The sequence below is a fragment of the Hypomesus nipponensis genome, chromosome 7 (assembly GCF_054491055.1).
Source record: "Hypomesus nipponensis isolate SF chromosome 7, ASM5449105v1, whole genome shotgun sequence".
Classification (NCBI taxonomy): Eukaryota; Metazoa; Chordata; class Actinopteri; order Osmeriformes; family Osmeridae; genus Hypomesus; species Hypomesus nipponensis.
Window position 1 is genome coordinate 13,563,895 of NC_140367.1, and position 22,023 is coordinate 13,585,917.

General features: G+C 40.5%; 1 protein-coding gene across 1 annotated transcript in view; it reads right to left on the reverse strand.

The window, feature by feature from the left end:
* Nucleotides 1–14,566: 14,566 nt before the first annotated feature.
* Nucleotides 14,567–22,023, reverse strand: part of LOC146276883 (ankyrin repeat and SOCS box protein 15-like) — a 29,995-nt gene continuing 22,538 nt past the window's right edge. The window contains exon 14 of the mRNA XM_084701879.1: nt 14,567–22,004. Coding sequence (XP_084558005.1) covers nt 21,835–22,004 — 170 coding nt within the window. The 3' untranslated portion in view covers nt 14,567–21,834. The remainder of the gene's footprint in view (nt 22,005–22,023) is intronic.

A 22,023-nucleotide genomic window follows, 5' to 3' on the forward strand; every position in this document is an offset into this window, starting at 1 on the left:
CCAGAAGAGTGTAACAAGTACACGCAGCAAGTTTGGCGTGAATCCATCAAAGATTTGCTGAGATATGACCCAACTTCCTGTTTGCTGGCTTAACGGCACATTTTGATTGCCTGTACCGGGCAAACAGTTTCAAAAATCAAAAAAGCCTTTTGTGAGGCTTGGTCTGAAGATAATCTTTGCCAAATTTGGTGAAGATTGGACAACATGTGTAGGAGGAGATGGATATTTTGTTGAGTTACATTCTTCTTTTATTTGTGTTATTATTATTATTATTGTATCTTGTTTGTTTGGTATTTTTTATTATCATTATAATAATTGTACTTAACTTTTGTTTTTTTTATTATATTTTATTGGGAAACCACAAAGACTGTGTATCGAGATACCACAAAGACTGCGACTTCTGGTTTGTTGAGTGTGTTTTGTTGTGTTTTGGAAACTGCACTCGGCAGCTCGGATCTAAGACGGATTTGAGAGACCGCAGATAGAGTGCGGCTAGTCTGGGTTGTTATATGTGTGGAAACTGCAAGTGCAGCTCGGATCTAAAACGGATTAGAGAGACCCAGAAGGCACATTTAATGGGTTGACCTCAGCAATACTAGCACATATTGTACTGAATATTCAGTGTCACTCGCATATAACATTCAATCCTCATTATACAGCAAGACGGATCAAGGTAATAATCCACTATAATGAAAAGCAATATTTGCATGAAGTTCTTCAATCAAGAAACTCTTAAGTCAATAAATAATGTTGTAAAATGTCAGGCAGAAGTCTAGTAGTTAGCTAGCTCTATAAGGGCAAGGTTTGAATCTAGGAGCAAAACGAAGCACAGCTATAGCTAGGTATATGGTAGCAAAATGGTGTTCACTTATGTACTGAACCAGACTATTTTACTTACTGTAATATAATCCTAAACCGAAACCACTGAACGATACAGCAACACACCACACAAGCTTGAGTTCAATACATTATTTAATGTAACATTACGTAGGCCTGTACATGCAAGTCTTAAATAACTATTTAGCTGGTCGGCTCCATGACGCCGGGTAAATTGGGTTTGTGAGACTGCGCACCAAAAGAACGAAGGGGAACCCACCTATCTAGCAGATTAAGACGTTTTCGTAGGTACCTAGCGAAAAGTAGCCTCAACTTTCCTAGACTTTTAGCTACATGCTGAGTGCTCTCGACCAAAAGACTAAATTAAATAACGCGTTACTTGTTTGAACAAGTAACTAGTAACGGATTCATTCAATTAAATAAGTAACGCGTTAAGTTACTCGTTACCTAACAAAAGTAGTCTGACTACTGTAATGCAACACTGGTTATATGTGTGGAAACTGCAAGTGGCAGCTCGGATCTAAGACGGATTCGAGAGACCGCAGATAGAGTGCGGTTTGTCTGGGTTGTTATGTGTGGAAACAGCAAGTGCAGCTCGGACCTAAGACGGATTTGAGAGACCGCAGATAGGATGCGGCTGGTCTGGGTTGTTATGTGTTTTAGATCTATTACTTTTATTACTTTTATTATTGTTTTTGTTGATTTTATGAAGTGGTGGGCATAAATGAAATGTTTTAATCTAGATTAATTTTACTGTAATCCTGGCGTTAATCTAGATTAAAATGGCTCATTTGAATTCCGCCGAAGGCATTCAGAATATGTGTGCTACCCAAATAATAACTAAAAGTAAGTCTTTGAGAACGGTTTTCTCAAGCCAGGTGGCGCATAAGACCAGGGGCTCATCTCCTGCTTCCAAAATGCATCACTGCTTGAGAAAGCTGTTCTACTATGATAATTGGAGATTAAAATAAATCATGTTCAAAAAAATGTACTTGTGTTTATTAACTTTTTATTAGATTAGTTAGGTTGGCTGATAGAGCTGTGCTGACAGGCTTGCCTGAGAAGCGTGAACCTGCAGAGCCGGAGACCCGGAGAGCTGCAGTTTCAGGACAACAGTTTCAGGACTGCAGTTCTCGGACCCTCGTTTTATCTGACATAACCATGGACTGGAACAAGATAATCAATATTTTCATGAGGTACTAGTGAATGTAGGTTACGGGTCTTTGCACACTGGTTGCGTTTTTTTTGTGCGATTAATTCGCAAATTATTAATCAATTCGCACCTGTATCTAATCAACCTGTATTGAGACGTTTTTTCTCTGAGCGATTTTGCGGCCTTTAGTTTTTTGATCCAAGGTCGATTTTTCAGTTTTGCGTCGACATGTTCACATCTGACCAATCAAAACACATATTGTTGATCACGTCGCATAGTCAAAACATTCATCATGGCGGACCGGATGATTCTGTTTGTTTCTCAGCATCCGGTACTATAGACCAATTATTTGTTTGTAAACATTCGGGATGCGCACGCAATGTGGCTGCAGAAAACCGGGAAAGGATAGCATTTTAAATGGCAAAAGGACCACACGGATTATACAAATTGTTAGATTTAACAAGACCAAAAAGGTCGAGGAGGACAGCCTTTAAGAGAGAAAGCAATTACCCATTGATCTGTCGCATCAGAATTTTGATTCGGGTCACGAAAGTCTTGAAATTTGAGTGAGAATGTCGCCCGGTACAGACCGCATAGTCGAGCGGCAACCATGTCTTCACGTCATGTCACAAAGTTCATAATTTTACAGTCAATTCTACATCTAAAAAGTCGAGCAGGGCAGCTTTCAAGAGATGTGGGAATTCTGCTTTTAGCCAGCTGGTCCGATTATTTTTCTGATTTGTTTGAACTGGCAATCTGAATGAGACTGCGTCCCCGTTACACTGTTTTGACATTAGCCTCAGTCAGACTCGCTCACTGTGGCAGTGTGCACAATGTTGTATTTCACTCCATACTACACCAGAAACGTCAGGGAGGACTGCCTAATGTAGATACGAGCCTGATGAAGATAGCCAGCATCTTGGATTTATTTAACCGAGCCTGAGAAAGCGACCTCCGTTAGCCAGGCTAGTTTTGCCCGATCACTTGGTCAGGCTATATAAGGGTATCGGGGTCAAGTGACTTTTGTGCATAGACAAGTGAAAAGTAAATGTATTTGTCCAAAGGCCAAGAACCTCAAAAAGTTAATATCAAGCCCTGCAATCCAGTGGCCAGAGAGGAGATATATGATGACCTGATCGACACTCCAAGTGTAATAGACCGGGGAGAAGTTCGTCTTTTGCAACCGACATGCGCAGTTGAGCCTGCTTGACAGTTGTGTGACGTTTGGTGATAATTGGTCTATATGATAAAAGAGAAAAGAACTGGAGGAAAACGATTAAGGACAACGATTATAAAGACAACGTATGGAGAGGAATAGCACAGGAGATTCAGTGTGACGATGATGTGTGTATATCAAGCTTTATATGTAAAACGTATCTGTGTAAACTTCCCACTGCGCTAGCTACCGTTATAGCTAGCTCGAGCGAACTATAACCATATTTTTCTTCATTCCAAAAAAGGACGTTGGAAAAAGATTTTCAAATTCTGACAATAAATGATCTTGCTTGATAACGTTTCCAAACAAACTAGCTATTATACAATGAGCTGTATTATGCTCTTTAATTTGTATTATTTGACTTAGTGTAGTCAGGTAGGTGTTGTTTGCTGTGTTAAACAATTACAGCATAACTGCTGTACTTTACTGTACTTTACTAATTTATAGTTGAGGAACTAAAGAAGTTGTGGAAACATTGAGGGACACTTATGTGAGAAAGAAGAGGGAGGAGGGAGATGTGAAGAGTGGCCAGGCAGGTAACAGACAGAAGTGGACAGATGGAAGTATATGGAGACAATGTCTTTCCTAGACAAGTCCACTTCATTAGGAGGTAGGCTCAATTTGATTTTTTTTATCTACACAGGGCCTGAATATTAAATTTAAGAATGACTCCTATACACTTGTCATTATCTGAATAGTACACAGAGCAATCTAGATGCTGAGGAAGAGCTGGAGAATGCAGGGCTAGCAGAGCAGGTGTGTGACCAAGAGGAAGAGAGCAAGAGGGTAGTGCTGTAGCTCCCAGGCCAGCCAAGGCAAAGAGGAAGAGTAGTGACAGCATGCTGGAGGATTACCTGAAGAAGAAGGAAGTCAGAGAAGCTGAGAGAGAAAGAGAGAGAGCACCAGAGAGAGATGGGGTCACTCAGTTTCTTTTAAGCTTAGCCCCTGCAATGAGACGTGAGACGTCTGTCCCCAGAAAGGTAATCCTGGGTTAGGTTCAAGATGTAGGAGATGTGTCATGAGGCAGAGTTTGGAGCTGTTTATTCTCAGCCATACATACATTTTACTTCCTTGTAATGGTGCTGCTATATGTTTCATATTTAATTTATATTATTGTCATTGTTGAATTTGTTCAATAAAATCTTATTGTAACAACAAATTGGTAGTGGCTGAAAAACATGTGGTAAGGCAAGTTCAAGAAACATGGGTTATACAAAAAGCAGTTAACATTTAAAAGTCTACATAGGTTATTAATCAGAGAAATGTTTACAATAAGGTTTTGATTTGTATGCTCTACTGAGAAAAAAATAAATAAGGAACTGATCAGGACAGATATACATTTTCTTTAGGCAGCAGAACCACGTGTACATGGGCATATTGCCAAGGCACTTGTCCGGCTGGTGAGCTGAAGTAGTGACGGAAGGTATCCCGCGCTCTCTTCTTCTGCCGATGCCCTGTTTCCCCGCAGGTTCCTGATCAGATCTAGGATGCTCTATTCACCATCGTCTTCAGCTGGCTCCCCATTGTCTGGATTCTGACCCTCCTCAGCAGAATGCAGATAGTTGGAGAGTATGCATGTTGCCATCACGATACTGTGTACTGCAGGGGTTTTCAAAGTGTAAGACAGTGAGCCTCCCTTGAGAGAACATCAAGTCACCGGGACCTCTCCCATTTTAACGGGGTCATAGAATGATTTTTTGGGGGGTATTTCACACTGTTCCTTAAGGTCTCCGAATAGGGTATGTAACATTGGTTGGGCTGAAAATGTCCCGGGTGCTGTTCTATGCGCCCTAATGCACCATGTGAAATAGCCCTGGAATAAAACGAGAGGGTTTCTTCTTTCTATGGTATGCTCATGAATATATAGATGAGCTGCGCTGATTGGTTGGTTTACAACGAGTGAAGCTGCAGAGCGAAACGCAACATGGCCAACATTACTCACTGAAACATCAAAGGTGGCGACTTGAAATAAAAACGTACAATTCAATCTATTGTGTCTGCACAACACTGTTTTCAGGAGAAACAGGAGGAAACAGAAACTGAGAAACAGGAGGACCTCCTCACGCAAGTCACACAGGCGGGTGAGGACCTTGCCCCGGGACAACCAGCGGACTTTAGAGTGCAGGAGCAGAGGAGATGAGAAGGGCGCACCCGAACCTAAGACCTAGTCAAAGTTTTGATGTGAGTTGAAATTGGAACCTCACATTAATGCGAGCACGCAGGGCGCATTAATTTCAGTGCAAAATAGTTTTGTTTTTGTTTTATGTACCCTAGCCTAATATGAACATTAAGTTGGACTCATATTCTTATATTTTCCGGAAATTTCAACCCAAATGTTTACCTGAAAGATTCAGGGCTTTTGAGAAAACATATTTTCCCACTCTTGCAGGAACCTAGATTTATGAAGTGACAGATCTTTCTTTTTTTACCTGGCTTTTTCAGTTCCTCCTGGCATCTTTTTCCCTTCTATTTTATTCTTATCAGCTTAATCTAGCTAACTCCCTCCACAACAATGAATGATGGGTTATTGTCTCCATGGCAAACACATGGTAGGCTACAGGCACTTGTGTTTGAGAAAGAGAGCATGCGTGACAACTGAAAACTGCGCCCATCAGTACATTATCTTACTTATCAGTCACACAGCACCTGCTAGCCCCTCCCTAGCACTGCCCGTTTCGCTGATGCTGTGGGGCTTACCCGCCTTTGCAATAGGCCTAAGTAATGCAACGAGATATGATGCCTCAGTTAGGGTTAGCCTCTGCAGACCACACATTGTGGCTTTTGAACATCGGATGGCCCTATCCAAGAAAATCGCAACTTTATATATACCTTATCATTTTTTCTGCGCTTTCTGCTGGGTTCAGACATTTCGGCAAAGTTGCAGTCACTGCTAGCTAAAGATGTTTCGTGTCAAGTATACTTCACATGCTGTCCGGACTGAGAGAGTGATTAAATTACGTAAAAATATTATTTTCCAGAAAGCATTTTTTTTTTTTTCAATAATAAAAAATATATATATTTGCCGCCTCCCCTAAAACTCTTTGGCGCCCTCAAGGGGAGGCGCGCCCCACACTTTGAAAACCCCTTGTCTACTGCATCAGGGCCAGTGTTGGGTGTAAGTAACGTGTTACTGTAATTAAATTTCTTATCCACTGAAAAAGCAAAGTAAGGGATTACTGTTCATTTTTAGGTAATTTAATTACAGGTACTTGTAATGTACTTGCGTTACATACAGTAAATTAGTCAAACAGTTCTGTATAAATCAATATTGAATGAAAATCTAAATTTATCGTTTTAGGGTAAAAGTGAACGCTGCCCTGTTAGCTGTAGTGCAGTTGCATGGGAGACGTGAGTTTTTGCTGCATCACCCTGCATTCACACTGCAGCGACGCGAATCACTTACCATTGCTCGCCTTCCCACAGTTCACCACGCTGTGGGGCGTTTCAAACAGATTATGTAGAATGTAGTTCTCTAAAATCACTGTTGTAGTTGTCATGGCCAAGTGTGCAGACTTGGGTTTGCGTACTCGCAACATCGATCAAAGTACAACTTATATACAAAATACAAAACTGTTTCATAAAGAAACGTTGACATGTGTAAAAACGTTTTATTATATTACTCAAAGTCTCTGCTAATCTGTCGATACGACCAGGGAGTTCCAGCCGGGATACTACTGTAACTAGCTAGAACAAAGTTGCGTAGTGTGACGAGAGACTGAATTTGAAAGTACAGAAAACCCACCAGGAGCACCGACAACGTCGGCAAACCTGTGCCAGGCCTCATTCTTTTTATTTATGTCTTTGTACAAATACAGGGACGTATTGTACAGGACTGGATATGTACCCACACAGGCGATTAGCTTCTCCTCCATCTTAAAAACTGAAAGCTAGAAATGTTTACCATGGTTGCTACGTTACGAGAAACAAGAAAACACTGCAATTGGCCATCGCTAGCGAAAATCGCTCTTCCTTTGCATAAAGTTGAGAAAATCACAACTCGATCGCGTCGTGTCGCTACCCACAATGCACCACGCAAGCGATTCGCCTGGATCCATAGAAAATGAATGGAAAACTTGTTGTGGCTCGCATCGCGTTGCTGCAGTGTGAACGCACTGTAAGCATTTCAGTCTGCACTCTAGGCTTTCACGTACACACCCATGTAAATCTCAGAAACGGTTTAAAAGACTTATGAAACATAATCAGAGATATAAAAAAAAGTTGAATAGATATCAAAAAGCTGAATTAAAAAAGATAGTTTAGGGTTTTGTCAACATTTTAAAGTTTAAATGGTGGCTGTAACTGAAGGGTTGAGGAAGAAGAAGGATTTGAATGTTGAAGAAGTTTAAGAGGATTTGAAAAAAAAACTCAATTGGAAAACCATGTAAAAAAGATTATGAATATTGATTTATATTAATTTAAGCATATGAGGTACAAAGCTGAAAGGTTATAGCATTCATAGCCTGAAACTGCTGAATTTTTTGATAGCTGAACGGTTTTATTAGCTGAAGATTTGAAGGCGCTGAAAGGTGTCGCGGAAGAAATAGAAGAAGAAGATGAAGAAGTTGAATAAAGATTCAAAGAACAATACTTGGAATGCTGAAGCAGCATTCCAACAATAATGTTCTTACATCAAGGGCCAGTTACATAAAAATAGACGTAGTCTTAGACTTAAATGTAACTTTAAGTCCGACTTGCTATAGACACTTCAATTTACCTGTTGCATAAAGCTTCACTATCAGTGACCGAGCCCCCACCCCTCGGCTTGAGGCAACAGCCCCGGTGAATGTAGGTGGTATTGCATTTCCGATTTTCTACCGACTCGTCCGGTCGTTTTTATTCTATTAACTCCAGTCAACATATCTAAAACTATCTCCCCCAATAATTTTTGTTCTATTCTCAGACCTGGCTCCTACTACTAGCTATTTCATAGAATAATTTTTCCTGGTTTTTGCTAAGATTGAAACCAATCCGAAATGGGTAAACTAGCAGCCCATTTATTTGCTTACTTCAAGAAAAGATGCCTGGAAACGTGCTCGCGGATACCAACAATGCACGAGCACAAAAGGGAGCATCAGCAAATCGCTGATTTACCTGCCCAATGAGAACAAGGAGAAAGGATTTGATCATCTACAGCTGCCTGCCTTTATTGTAGCACGTTTTACAAATGGTTGCACATACATGACGTTGTTTGTAGAGTTAATTTCAGTTATTTTGAAGCAGATTTAACCATTTTGTAATGAACGCTATTATGCTCATGGCATGACAAACTTATTTATAGCCTAATATAATTAGTTATAATATCGTGGCATGTTACGGCGTCATTATATATTGTTGACATGTTATTCTGAGGCAAAGACAAAGATAAATAAATCATGTCTGATAACGTCAATACTGTTATGGTCGTTATATTGTTAGAACTTTAAGTCAGTTAACACCACAACGATGGCATTAACAATAAGCTGGTAATTGTAAACAACACTCATCATCATTATAATAATAACAAAGGTATAAGCTTAATTTGCTTTGCAATGCTAGAACAACAACAGAGTCAGACATTGAGGTTTACAGTTTATTTATCCGACACAATAGGCCTACTTAAGCAGTTAAACTATGAACACGAAGCAAAAAGAGCAACGTATATGCCCTGCACGTATATAACAGTACTAATAGTATTGATTTTCGTAAAGTTCACATGTAGGCTATCTGCTTCTTGATCGGACTTGTATCACATTCTGACAGTTTTCTGCAATGCCTTAGCTCCAGCTTACAAGCTCGCGACTGGTTGTCGCAAAGTATGACGTATACAGCTAGTTGCAAGTGTAACGGGTATGCAACGGACGTGGTCTTGCTAGCAAACTCCGTCAGAGGTATCTGGCCGCACCGACCAGGAGTCGAACTCACCACCTCTGACATGCCAAGCGCAACCACTACCAGCTACGCCAAAGAAAAGCTAGCTATTCGTTGACGCGGGTGGCCCATTACATACCTGAGGAGTGAGTTTCATCAGTTCACACCGGCTACACAAGCATGCACGAGTTTCGGAGCTAGGAACAAGCTTCCGCGCAAGACCGGACGAGTCGGTCTGGAAAGATGGCGCGGTCCATTAGGAGCTCTCGCTTGCCTCACTGCGCCACTGAGCACTTTTCATAGAAATGACTGGGGACGCCATCTTGGAAGACAGAAGTAGCTGTCTCTAGTTATATTAACTCTATGTCAGTGACTAACGTAAGATGACTTAGCCTGTTGCGCTTTGCATTATGGGTAAAATAAGACACTGCGAGAAAAGAAAAGATGGAGGACAAAACAGCGACACTTAACGGAGGAAGATTGATACATTTAAACCTGATGAATATGATATCTGTTGGAGGAGTACAATACTGAAAAAGTTGTTTTAATAATAAATAGCCTAGTGTATGCGTTGTTAAGCTCCTAAATTCAACCCCAACGCTAATTCCATTTATCAACAAGTCCAACGCAGATGCCGACTAGTGCTAGCATTAGTAAAGTGAGTTATGTTACCTACTCACTCGTTTAATAAAATGACATTTTATTCTGCGGAAAAGCAGAACCCAGTCAACATTTTCTGCAGTTACAAATAACACACGTATTTCCTTTTGTAATAAATTATGCAGAGATAATGACGTAGCCGACTAACAGATCGTTAGCCAGGGGGAGAGGTGGCTAACTTTTTTACCTCAAATTAAGTCAGTCTTACTATATATGCAACAGACAGGCTTAGTTAGACAAGTCTAACCTGACAATTTAAGACAGTCTGGCTAAGACTAGTCTTAAAGTAAGTTAATGCAACTGGCCCCAGTATTACATTGTGTTATTGGTTGGACTGATTTAGTAAGCAACTGTGCTTGCCAGTGAGTTAAACAAACTTTTATACTATGGTTTTGACAATGTGTCGCTAATTTCGCTGGCACAACTGGTTTATCGTTAGAAATAATATAATTCACTAAACTTGAAAATTACACCTCATCCTATTTTAAATTACAAAGTTGAACAGATACGGGGCTTCGGCCCACCACCTAAGAGAGCTTTTGAAGATGTTGCTCTGCTCTGCCCCATTGTCGCTTTGAACGTGGATGCCAGCAAGCTGGGGCCTGTACTACGGATCAAGATCAACATGCTCTGGATTACTTTCAGTTACATTTACATTTAGTCATTTAGCAGACACTCTAATCCAGAGCGATTTACAGTAAGTACAGGGACATTCCCCCCGAGGCGGGTGAAGTAGGGTGAAGTGCCTTGCCCAAGGACACAACATCATTTGGCATGGCGGGGATTCGATCCAGCGACCTTCTGATTACTTGCCTGACTCCCTCACCGCTCAGCCATCTGACTCCCCGGTTACCCGGCTACGCGAAGCCTAACAATCGCAGTCACGATAAGCGGCACTACGACGGCGGTTATCAATTCTCTAACTCAACCCAGATCTTTTTAATCTAGAGACGTGCGCGTTCACATAAAGGGGCGGTGTTTGAACCTTATGTCCAATCGCAAACATGGACGAAACAAGAGCCGCATATTTCACGCAGGAGGAGCAGACAATCTTACAAACTTTGTCTGCTCCTCTTGCGTGAAATATTGTAATACAATCATATCAGGAGTACATATAATATAGGCAAAATTCAACAAAGTCGCTGCAGCCAATCTGGCAGAAAATAGCAGTGGCTGTAAATGCGTAAGCTACATGATTTATTGAAGATGTGATCATAATTACACGTGTGCATTCCACAACGTTAAACTTTTGTTGCTGTATTATTGTAGTTGCAAACCTGCAGTGGCATCCCTGCAGTGGCAAACGATTGTGGGAGCAAATAAAAATAAAACCATAATTCAAAACGGTAAGCCAATACTTGTACATATTTTAAGGCCAACAAGTACAAGGCTGAATTGCCTGAACTAGTCCCTATCTATCAGGGTCACCCCATGATGGAAGGAGTGGAAGGGGGCATTTCTTCAGACCCTGGTGGCAGCAGGTTGGAAGCCCAGGCATATGTATGTTTCAAGTAATCTGTGACCATGTTCATTCAACAATTATTTATGAATATTGTAGGAGTGAAATGTATTACTGTTCTCTGCAGTGACTGTCGTCCCACTGTGCCATACAGAGGTAACAGTGAAACTAATAGTCATACGCCAGTATGTATGCCATATGTGGTTGCTGAATATTGATCCAATATACCATTTACTTTCTCAAGTGGAGGTCCTAGACCTAGATGATCAGGAAACTGTGTCTGCCTGCTCATTTTGGGGGTACACTTTTGAGTTGTATATACCACTTGCAACACAGATGGTGAGAGTGTGTGAACATGTGGCTGTGATTGAAGTGTCTATGATGACTTACTTATGGTGGTGGTCTCAACATAAAACACAAGTCCTTAAAGTGCTCATTTCAAATATGACTCAATTGATTAATTGGTGTTAAAGTCAGCAGGAAGAGGAACGTCTTCCTCCCCCTGAGCCTAGGGCCTCCACTTCAAAGCCAAGACAAAGACACAAGGTATAAGCAATGAACCTTGTAGTAGTCAAATGGACACCTTCAACTTTGACCAAGTGTGCCATGGAAAGGGACAATGTTTTTTTTGTATTAGGTTGGAGCAGACAATGTGAGGGGCCCTGTATAAGAAAAACCCAATTATAAGAGGCTTTTAATAAAAAAAACAAGGCTGGAGACAGAAAAACTGGAATATGAGAAGAGATAGTTTTTGACTGAATGAATGACACTAAACTCAGTTACACTGACATATTTTTCTGTATTCCTAGGGAAGGGAGAACACATGAGGATGTATTTGTTAAACTTTGTTTTACTTTTTGGTCTTTTTAATACCTATTTGAGGCTTTCTTGTTGTGCCTTTTGAATCTTTTCTGAGGTTTTTCACCACTTATCTCTTTCAATGTCCTATTTATTATTTTTGAAAAATGATATAAAAGTGAATGAAACATCAAAATTCAATGAAAGTAGTGAAATTATCATTTATGTATCACTTGTGAAGAGCTTTGTACAGATACCCATTGTTTTTCTTGGTTTGAAAAGTTTTGATTGGGGGAAAAAAACAAATTTCTGATATGGAAATGATTAGAAAATGGTTCAAAGCAACCCAAGGACAACAGAATGGGTTAAGGGGAAACACCCCAGTGAATAGGGATAATATATCAACATGAAACCTCCCCAGTTGATAACTAATAGTAGGCTAGGTCAAATATTATTTTCATTATTAGTTTCCTGTAAATGTATGTTTAAATGAGCAAATGATTAAGTTGTAAAATATGATATCATTTGCATACATTTCCAGAACGGAAATCAGAACATTGAGTGAAAAACCTTGTTTCATTTTGTCAACATATTAGAGTCCAAAGTTTTTACAAAGGGCACTTTGGAAATCTCTTTTTATCACGACATTAATCAGAATATGGTGGCAACAGCCATTAAAGAAAATCTGTTGCAAATTGCGCAGCAGACCGTGTTCTTGCTCAGGTTCTCTGCATCACCCACACTATAAAAGTACCCATAGCGAAATAACGAAACAATATGCATCCAGTCTGTGGGACTGTGAGTGCACAGCTTCAATGTGTCGCATTGGCAACATACGGCTCAAGAAGCTGGCAATATACGTAATTCCCTCTGCTAAGAACCTATATATTTCAGAAAGATACTCATGAGGGAATGCGAAAGGGTTTTGTCAGTCTCTAAGTGTTCTGTTTCTTTTGAGCGCACCTCTGACTATCCACGCACCAAGCTCCACAGGATCTTCTATGAACGGTGACGACATTATCGTCAAGAATGAGTTAGTGGGCGAGGTTTTTATACCGGTTGATCTCTGATCTCCAACTTAACCTGCTCCCGACCAGGGGTCTCATTTACAAAACTGCGCGTAGGATTCTTACTAAAAGTGTACGTACGCCCAAAAGCCTAAAATGGCGTACGCACACAAAAAATCAGATTTATAAAACCGTGCGTACGCACACCTGTACGCAATGTTCCCTTTATAAATCACAGATTACCCACAAGTGTGCGTACGTGAATCAGCATTGTACCCCGCCCTGAACACGCCCATTTTTAACCATAAATAGTCAATGCAAAGCACCTCATGAATGCTAATCTAGTATCTCATCATGACCCTGGCATACAATTGTTCTTTAAGGTTAATCATAGCGCATGACAACTTCTCAGACACTGTTAGCCTATTGGTGGAGCCCGAAAACTCCGAAAATGTGATGGCCGGTAGATCACCAATTAAAAAAAAACTGCGAGTGGCGTCAACTGTGGCAGTGATACTGCGAGTCCAGATACAATTTGAAAACAAAAGCGTTTTGTTATGAACAGTAATCTATTAAAGTCTCGACTGATAACGAGGACGTAGAGCACATGTGTCAAACTCCGGTCCTCGAGGGCCACTGTCCTGCATGTTTTAGATGTTTCCCTGCTCGAACACACCTGATTCAATTAAATGGGTTGTTATAACGACCATTCATTAGAATCAGGTGAGCTGGATAAGGGAAACATCTAAAACATGCAGGACAGTGGCCCTCGAGGACCGGAGTTCTACACCCCTGACGTAGAGTGTAGCGATTACACGGGAGCTTGACGGCTGTATTTCCAGTTTTTGACATATGAGGATATTTGCACAGTATTAAATAAATATATTTATACACTAAATGTGTTCTGCAGTTATCTAAAGGTAGGATATGTCTTCATGATAATCATGAAATTGAATGAAAAAAACGTGTGTGAGGAAAACAAAATATATAAATATTACGAGTAGGGCCTAATGTTCTTTCAACATTCAATTTCTGCAGTCTGACTAAAGTACGGTCATCTGCGTCGCCAATTCCAACTGTTTTCAAAATGTGCGTAGGCCTACGGGAGGGTCAGAGTTTGCGTGGAGGACCGCACATTCAAGCTTTATAAATGAGACCCCAGGTTAGCCGTTCAGCATATTTTACCATGACGATCTACCCCGGTAACAAGTGATACACCGTCGTAGTACAGAAAACCTTGGGTTGAACCTGAAGTTACCTCGCTAACGCCAAATCTTGATTCTTAGTACAGGCCCCTGGGGTCTCATTTATAAAGCTTGCGTACGCACAAAACGGGGCTGAAAATGTGCGTACGCCACTTTCCACGCAAAGGTTGTGATTTATAAAAAACAAACTTGACGGGAGAATGTGCGGTCCTCCACGCAAACTCTGACCCTCCCGTAGGCCTACGCACATTTTGAAAACAGTTGGAATTGGCGACGCAGATGACCGTACTGTAGTCAGACAGCAGAAATTGAATGTGGGAAGAACATTACTCCTAATATTTATATCCATTAACACCTTGTACAATCCAACTCAAATTTTTTAAAAAAATTCAGCTTCCTCACCATCAGATTGTCCAGTAGCCTACGGGAGTTCAGGAGGGGGAGATTCCCCGACTGCATGGAATCCTGTGCAAATATCCTCATATGTCAAAAACTGGAAATACAGTCGTCAAGCTCCCGTGCAATCGCTACACTCTACGTCCTCGTTATCAGTCCAGACTTCAATAGATTACTGTTCATAACAAAACGCTTTTGTTTTCAAATTGTATCTCGACTTGCAGTATCGCTGCCACAGTTGACGCCACTGGCACAGTTTTTTTTTAAATTGCCGATCTACCGGCCACCACATTTTCGGAGTTTTCGGGCTCCACCAATAGGCTAACAGTGTCTGAGAAGTTGTCATGCGCTATGATTCACCGTAGAGAAAAATCGTATGCCAGGGTCATGATGAGATACTAGATTAACATTCATGAGGTGCTTTGCATTGACTATTTATGGTTAAAAATGGGCGTGTTTAGGGCGGGGTACAATGCTGATTCACGTACGCACACTTGTGGGTAATCTGTGATTTATAAAGGGAACATTGCGTACAGGTGTGCGTACGCACGGTTTTATAAATCTGATTTTTTGTGTGCGTACGCCATTTTAGGCTTTTGGGCGTACGTACACTTTTAGTAAGAATCCTACGCACAGTTTTATAAATGAGACCCCTGGTCCGGAAGGAATTAACTGTCCAGTCAGTTTCTACTACTAGAAACCAGAGTATTACATTACAGTATTTCACAATTGTTTAAACACATTTTTTGAAACAGTCACCCATTTTCTCAAAACTGTAAACACAAAACCAAATCTTCAAATTCAATTTCCAAAACCTCTGACTCTTCTGGCAAAATCAAACACTCGCCCCTAAACCATTTAAACTGTGCTCAAAATCAAACAATGCTTTCAGATCATAAACACAGCAAATCAATATATAAACACTATGGAGCAAATATTAGACTCAACACAAAAAAATGGAGCACACAGCATCCAGGGCATGTAGTTACGTGTAAAGACACATTTGTTTGTGTACACACAGTAAATGCATTTACATAGCAATAAAGAAAATGGATTTTGAAACACTGGATTTTGGTGTTGCAACACCCATTGACACTTTTGTGATGGATTAGTTCTGCACCTCTCTTTCTATGGAGGAGGGTTTACATTCTTGTGCCCTATAAAAGATGGTCCTCCGGCATTCAGAGCTGAGAGACATCATGGGCTCGTTCTCCATACATTGCTAACTCAGTTAGCTGGATTAGATTGTTGACAATTTGTCATGATCTTGGATTATTCGGTTCTTCGAAGCTCATCCTGGACTTGCTGTCATAGCAACAGGTCCGTAAGCTTGAACCTGCTCGGGAGCAGGTTTATTTTATGTAAACATGATTTGATTGCGGCTTTACAAGCAGAGGTGATACAGGAAGTCTGTCACAACCATGTCTTATCCGTTTTTACGACAACCCCCGCGAGTACTCGCGCGAAGCGGTTGCGGAAGCGCAAGTACTCGCCTATAGGCTACTTTTTGAGAGATAGCCTATCGTTTTTTTCGTGAAGGTGTCATTTACATCATAAATTAGTTGAAACCACATTATTGTCACTCCCACCCAGCGTTAGTCTGATGTGGGTGTGAGCTTGTTTTGTTTTTCTGTTTGTCAACCTCACTTTCCTCAGTTGTGGACACACCCTCCTGTTCTCTACCCGCACCTGACACCAGTCACTCATCAGCGCACTTGTCAACAATCAGCTCATCGACAACCTAATAAAACCAGACCCCCAACCCTCGCCCCTCGGCTTGAAGAAACAGCCCCGGTGGATGTAGGGGGTATTGCATTTGCGGTTAGGTTCCCGTGTCTTCCGGTCGTTTTTATTCTATTAGCCTAACTCCAGTCAACATTTACAAAACTATCTCCCCCAATAATTTTGTAATTTTTTGTTCGATTCTTAAACCTGGCTCATACTACTATCTTTTTCATAGAATAATTTTTCCTGATTTTTGCTAAGTTTGAAACCAATCCGAAATGGGTAAACTAGCACCCCATTTATTTGCCTACATCAATAAAAGTTGCCTGCAAATGTGCTCGCGGATACTAACAGGGCACGAGCACAAAAGTTCACATTGGCCGATAACCGATTTACATTGAGCTGTATGAGCCATAGACTTATAATGAATGAGCACAGGGAGAAATGGCTTGAGTTGCCTGCCTTGTTGTCGCAAGTTTAGCAAATCGTTGTCACACATACATGTAATGTTGTTAATATAGTTTATTCCCGTTATTTCAAAACAGATTTGATTTTTCGTAAAAACGTTCAAGATATGATAGCAAATATATTATGTTAAGCACGGGCATAGATTGTTGACATGTCTATCTGGAGCAAAGACGAAGATGAATACTTTAACTGTTAACCACAATCGGAAATTATATATATTTAAATAATATTAGTCTTGCCTTCAGAAGCTTTTGTTAAACACACCCATTATTCTTTTTTTGATCATGTCATCAAGCCAGACTGCTTTTGTGGGACAATGAAGGTCCTCAGTGACTATGTTTCACCCCAACTTACATCTGATGGAAACGTCTTGTAGCCTATATGGTTTTATGAATATGCACCTTTCAAAGGCAAATGTTTAATAAAGTATATTTTAGACACACTTCTCGAGCTTTTATTTATTACATTATTAACACGTTTTGTTAGATCACGTTCTATCCATTTATAGACGTTTGGTTTTCTAGGTTGAACATATAAAACACAAGACACATTTCGACACTGATGTGAAATTGAAGGCAGTGTGAATTTCGTGGCATTTCGTTTGAATATAAAGTTGACAGTAAGCTATGGTAAGTCTGCATTATGGAAGATTTTGGTTACCAAAATAACCAGTAAGCTTTTTTTGCCTGGCGAGAACAACAACGGAGCTGTTCATGTTAACAGTTTATTTCATCCGATACAATGTGTTGGAAATCATACTCATATCACGAAGAAAAAAAGCAACATATGTGATGAGTTCCATCTAGAATAGCCCTATGTTTAGCCCTATAGCCTATTTCTAAAAAACAAGTGAAAGGAATACTATACAGTGACAGAATACATTTCCGTTAAGTTTGCATCATGTGTCTGATTCTTATCGGACTACCCCATTCTGCCCATAGATTCTGCAACTGCAATGCCTTAGCTCACACGCTCGTAACCATATAAATCTATGCTCACGACTGGTTGTCGCAAAGTATGACGTGTACAGCTAGTTGCAAGCGTGCACGAGGTCTCAGAGCTAGGGAAAAAAAGAGGCACTGTTTAAAGCTAGACCGGAAGACACGTAAGTGGAAAGATGGCCGTGTCCAGTCTTGCGCTCTCGCTTGCCTCACTGCGCCACTGAGCACTTTTCATAGACATTAATGGGGACGCCATCTAGGAAGACAAAAGTAGCTTACTCTTGTTATTCTAACTCTATGAATAATTAATTCATCATATTCCCTGGCCATGTCACAGTCAATGAAATCAAAGATTAATTTACAAATAGACCTACATGCATATACACATAGGCTATATAGTAGGCTACATGATATTTAAGTAGGCCTACATATATCCTCATGAGTGTCTATGAATTCGTATCAATTAGATAGGGTGAGTTCAGGTAATGTGGGACATCAGGTAAAGTGGGACAGTTATGCATTTTGATGATTTAATATGTGCAAAACCGACATCCAATCACCAGAGCTAATCTTGACTTGTAAATACAACACTTCTAGTCACTATGCAGTGTTTTTTATTTGTCTGACATCAGAGTAGGCTTGATCTGGCTTGACAAGAGGTCTATACAGAAAAAACGCATCGAAAGTTCAGCGGCATATGACATTATATTTCTCAATGAAAAGGCTGTCAAAGAAATTTAAATTAAGTTACAATGAGTACTATTGCAGCATATTGAAGGGGTTTAACCACTGATTGAAACACACACAAAAATGTGTAAAATAATGCTTTGTTAGAAAAAAAAAAAACATTTTATGTGACTGTCCCACATTACCTGATCATGTCAGGTAATGTGGGACAGCATTTTTCAGGTAAAGTGGGACACCTAGTAATGCTGTGTTTATGCTAAGTGATTTAATAGTTCTCAAAGGTTTAATACCATACTGCACTTACGTTTACTAAAGTTAACTAAATAACAACTTGTCGTCGAACCAGTGCTTTTAGACTTCTCAGCGCCGCTAACGCTAGTCCAACAAAATGCTAACGTAGCGGGAATAGCTAGCTAGCACATAGACTGCAGATCACTAAGGTTGACATCAGTTACACTTAATGCCTATTGTATAAGTCAAACCCCACAACTAAATGAATCACACCCTTGCACCTAGCGTTGTTGTATATAAACTAATTATTATTATATTAGCAGACTAGGCTGACAGACGATGACTGTCCCACTTTACCAGACAAGCTGTCCCACATTACCTGCCTGAGTGAGAGAGGGGGTCATGTTATGTTTGAAAGTGTGTAGCTTCTAAAATAGTGCATTCCCATTTCATTCCAACATGAAAATGTTCCTAAGCCCTAAAACCATATACAGAAACACCACTGGGGCGAGTTAACAGTTAACAGTTATTTTGTAAGTCTACTGGAGCCTCTACCAAAAAGTGTCCCACATTACCTGAAATCACCCTACTCTTTGGCCTTGTTTTTATACTTATTCTGAAAGAGTTGATATCATTATTTTCGCTAGCAAGATCTAATTCGAGGATTAATTTCCACTAAGATTACTGCCAGCAGGCACATTTAAAGAAATGTGATCTGATTGATTGGGGTAATAAGGCACTTAAGATAGCCTACATTTGACCAAAATACGCATTTAGCCTATCGGCAATTTTTTGCCAAGAAATTGTCTTCGTAAAGACTCATTATAGTAGTTTGCTCGGATGGCGAGAATATCACCACTCTCTCTTTCGTCTTTTCCGCCATCATACCATTAGAAAATCACGGTTTTTGGTGGTCGACCTTTCCTGCCTTTCGAAGTAGGACATGCTCTTGCACTTGCCCTGATAAGTTAAGCCTGACTGAAATTAACCACATGATTGGGATGCGGATCAGCCGTCGACGAACCAATATCAAATTTGTGGCTCTCAGTCAGCTCGCTAATGTTAACGGGCTAAAGGGACAATTGATTAACTTAGCTTCAACCCTTACTACGAACGGGCCCGGTCAACCTTTTTGGTTATTGAAGAATTCATTCTGCACTAAGTTCCAGTTTCTCCGCGGAGTCCTCCGGGGAGTCCTGTCCCCAACCCTGACAATTATATGACATTAAAGATGATAAACAAAGTATGAAAATACAAAAACATAGGCCTAGCCTTGGCTACTGTAATGAGCAATAAAACATTTAACGTGGTCACTACTATTAATTGGTATTAATCGGTTATCAATTAGCCCTCTTTCTTGGATTTTGCAGACTTTGAGGTGTTCCCTGGCGTTGTGATTACGATCTTCAAATTCGGAGTATCCTTCGAGCAAGGTGTTGGCTCTGTTGCGGTTAAAATGGGGCGCTCTTTTTGGCCATGGTGAGCAGCCATAGACTTATGTGAGCAACCAATAGACCAATTGTCACTCTACGTCACCCAACTGTCAAGCAGGCTCAACTGCGCATATCGGTTGCAAAAGATGAACTTCTCCCTGGTCTATTACACTTGGAGTGTCAATCAGGTCATCATATATCTCTGGCCACTGGATTGCAGGGCTTGATATTAACTTTTTGAGGCTCTTGGCCTTTGGACAAATACATTTACGTTTCACTTGTCTATGCACAAAAGTCACTTGACCCCGATAACCTTAAATAGCCTGACCAAGTGATCGGGCAAAACTAGCCTGGCTTAAGGAGGTCGCTTTCTCAGGCAAATGACGAATGAAACAGGCTCGGTTAAAGAAATCCGAGATGCTGGCTATCTTCATCAGGCTCGTATCTATATTAGGCAGTCCTCCCTGACGTTTCTGGTGTAGAATGGAGTGAAATACAACATAGTGCACACTGACAGTAAGCGAGTCTGACTGAGGCTAACGTCAAAACAGTGTAACGGGGACGCAGTCTCACTCAGATTGCCAGTTTAAACAAATCGGAAAAATAATCGGACCAGCTGGCTAAAAGCAGAATTCCCATATCTCTTAAAAGCTGCCCTGCTCGACTTTTTAGATGTAGAATTGACTGTAAAACTTTAGAATTATGAACTTTGAGACATGACGTGAAGACATGGTTGCCGCTTGACTATGCGGTCTGTACCGGGCGACATTCTCACTCAAATTTCAAGACTTTTGTGACCCAAATCAAAATTCTTATGCGACAGATCAATGGGTAATCGCTTTCTCTCTTAAAGGCTGTCCTCCTCGACCTTTTTGGTCTTTTTATATCTAACTATTTGTATTATCCGTGTGGTCTTTTTGCCATTTAAAATGCTATCCTTTCCCGGTTTTCTGCAACCACTTGCGCGCGCATCCCGAATGTTTACAAACAAATAATTGATCTATAGCAGTGTTGCTGATCAAGGTTTCTACTATCGATATATACCCCCTTTTAGACCAACGCATAACTCAATCCAGCTATACAAATTATAAACAACATGGGTGTTCGAAGAACCGAATTAGCCAGATCATGATTAGCAAGATGATGTCATCTTGGATGTGTCATTTGATCTCGGATGTAATAAGCGACATATGGAGAACGGGCCCCTGGAGTCTAGGAGACAATAATAACATGACCAAGAATAAAGATTCCATGGAGGTCAATGACAAAACAAAGGTAAAGGTACAAAGGTCAAATAAAACATTAATAACAGTAAACATAGGTACGCAAACTAAACAAACTTCACTTTGCTTCTTATTTAATAGACCACATTGAAGCAAAAGAACAATCAATTGTGTATTGGTATTAAGTAAATCTGTCCAAAGCAAAGCTGTTAGTTTAGACTGCCATTTGTATTCTTCTACTTAAAATTTAGTTTTTGAGGACTAAATGCTCGGTGTGCCTTTAAAAGATCCAAAAATAGTTGAGTGACTTGACACATGAACCGGAAAAATACAATCCCTGTCATGGTCATATCTAGTGTGTGACACGTGCAATGGACACTTCTTTGCAATAATTACAAGTACAGAATAATGCTGTTATAGTCCAAGGGTGGAGCTGTAAAAGGTTAGAGGCCAGCAAAATAAGGTATCCAGTGTATGTGTTCCTGTATGCATTTGCGTGTTGGCTTGTCCAGTGGGTGTGCCTGTCTATTGTGTGTGTGTCATCATGATCAGAGTAATGATGACTTTCCGTACAAGTCGTACTCTCTGTAGGTCAGATAGTTCTTAAGGGCAGGAGGGAAGGGAACAGTTGCCATGACAATAGGATCACTGAGTCTCCTGGGGGTCATCTGTTTTCTGATTACCAGCCTGCACAGGTGCTGCAGAGACCGTGGATTTCCTGGACATACACACACACC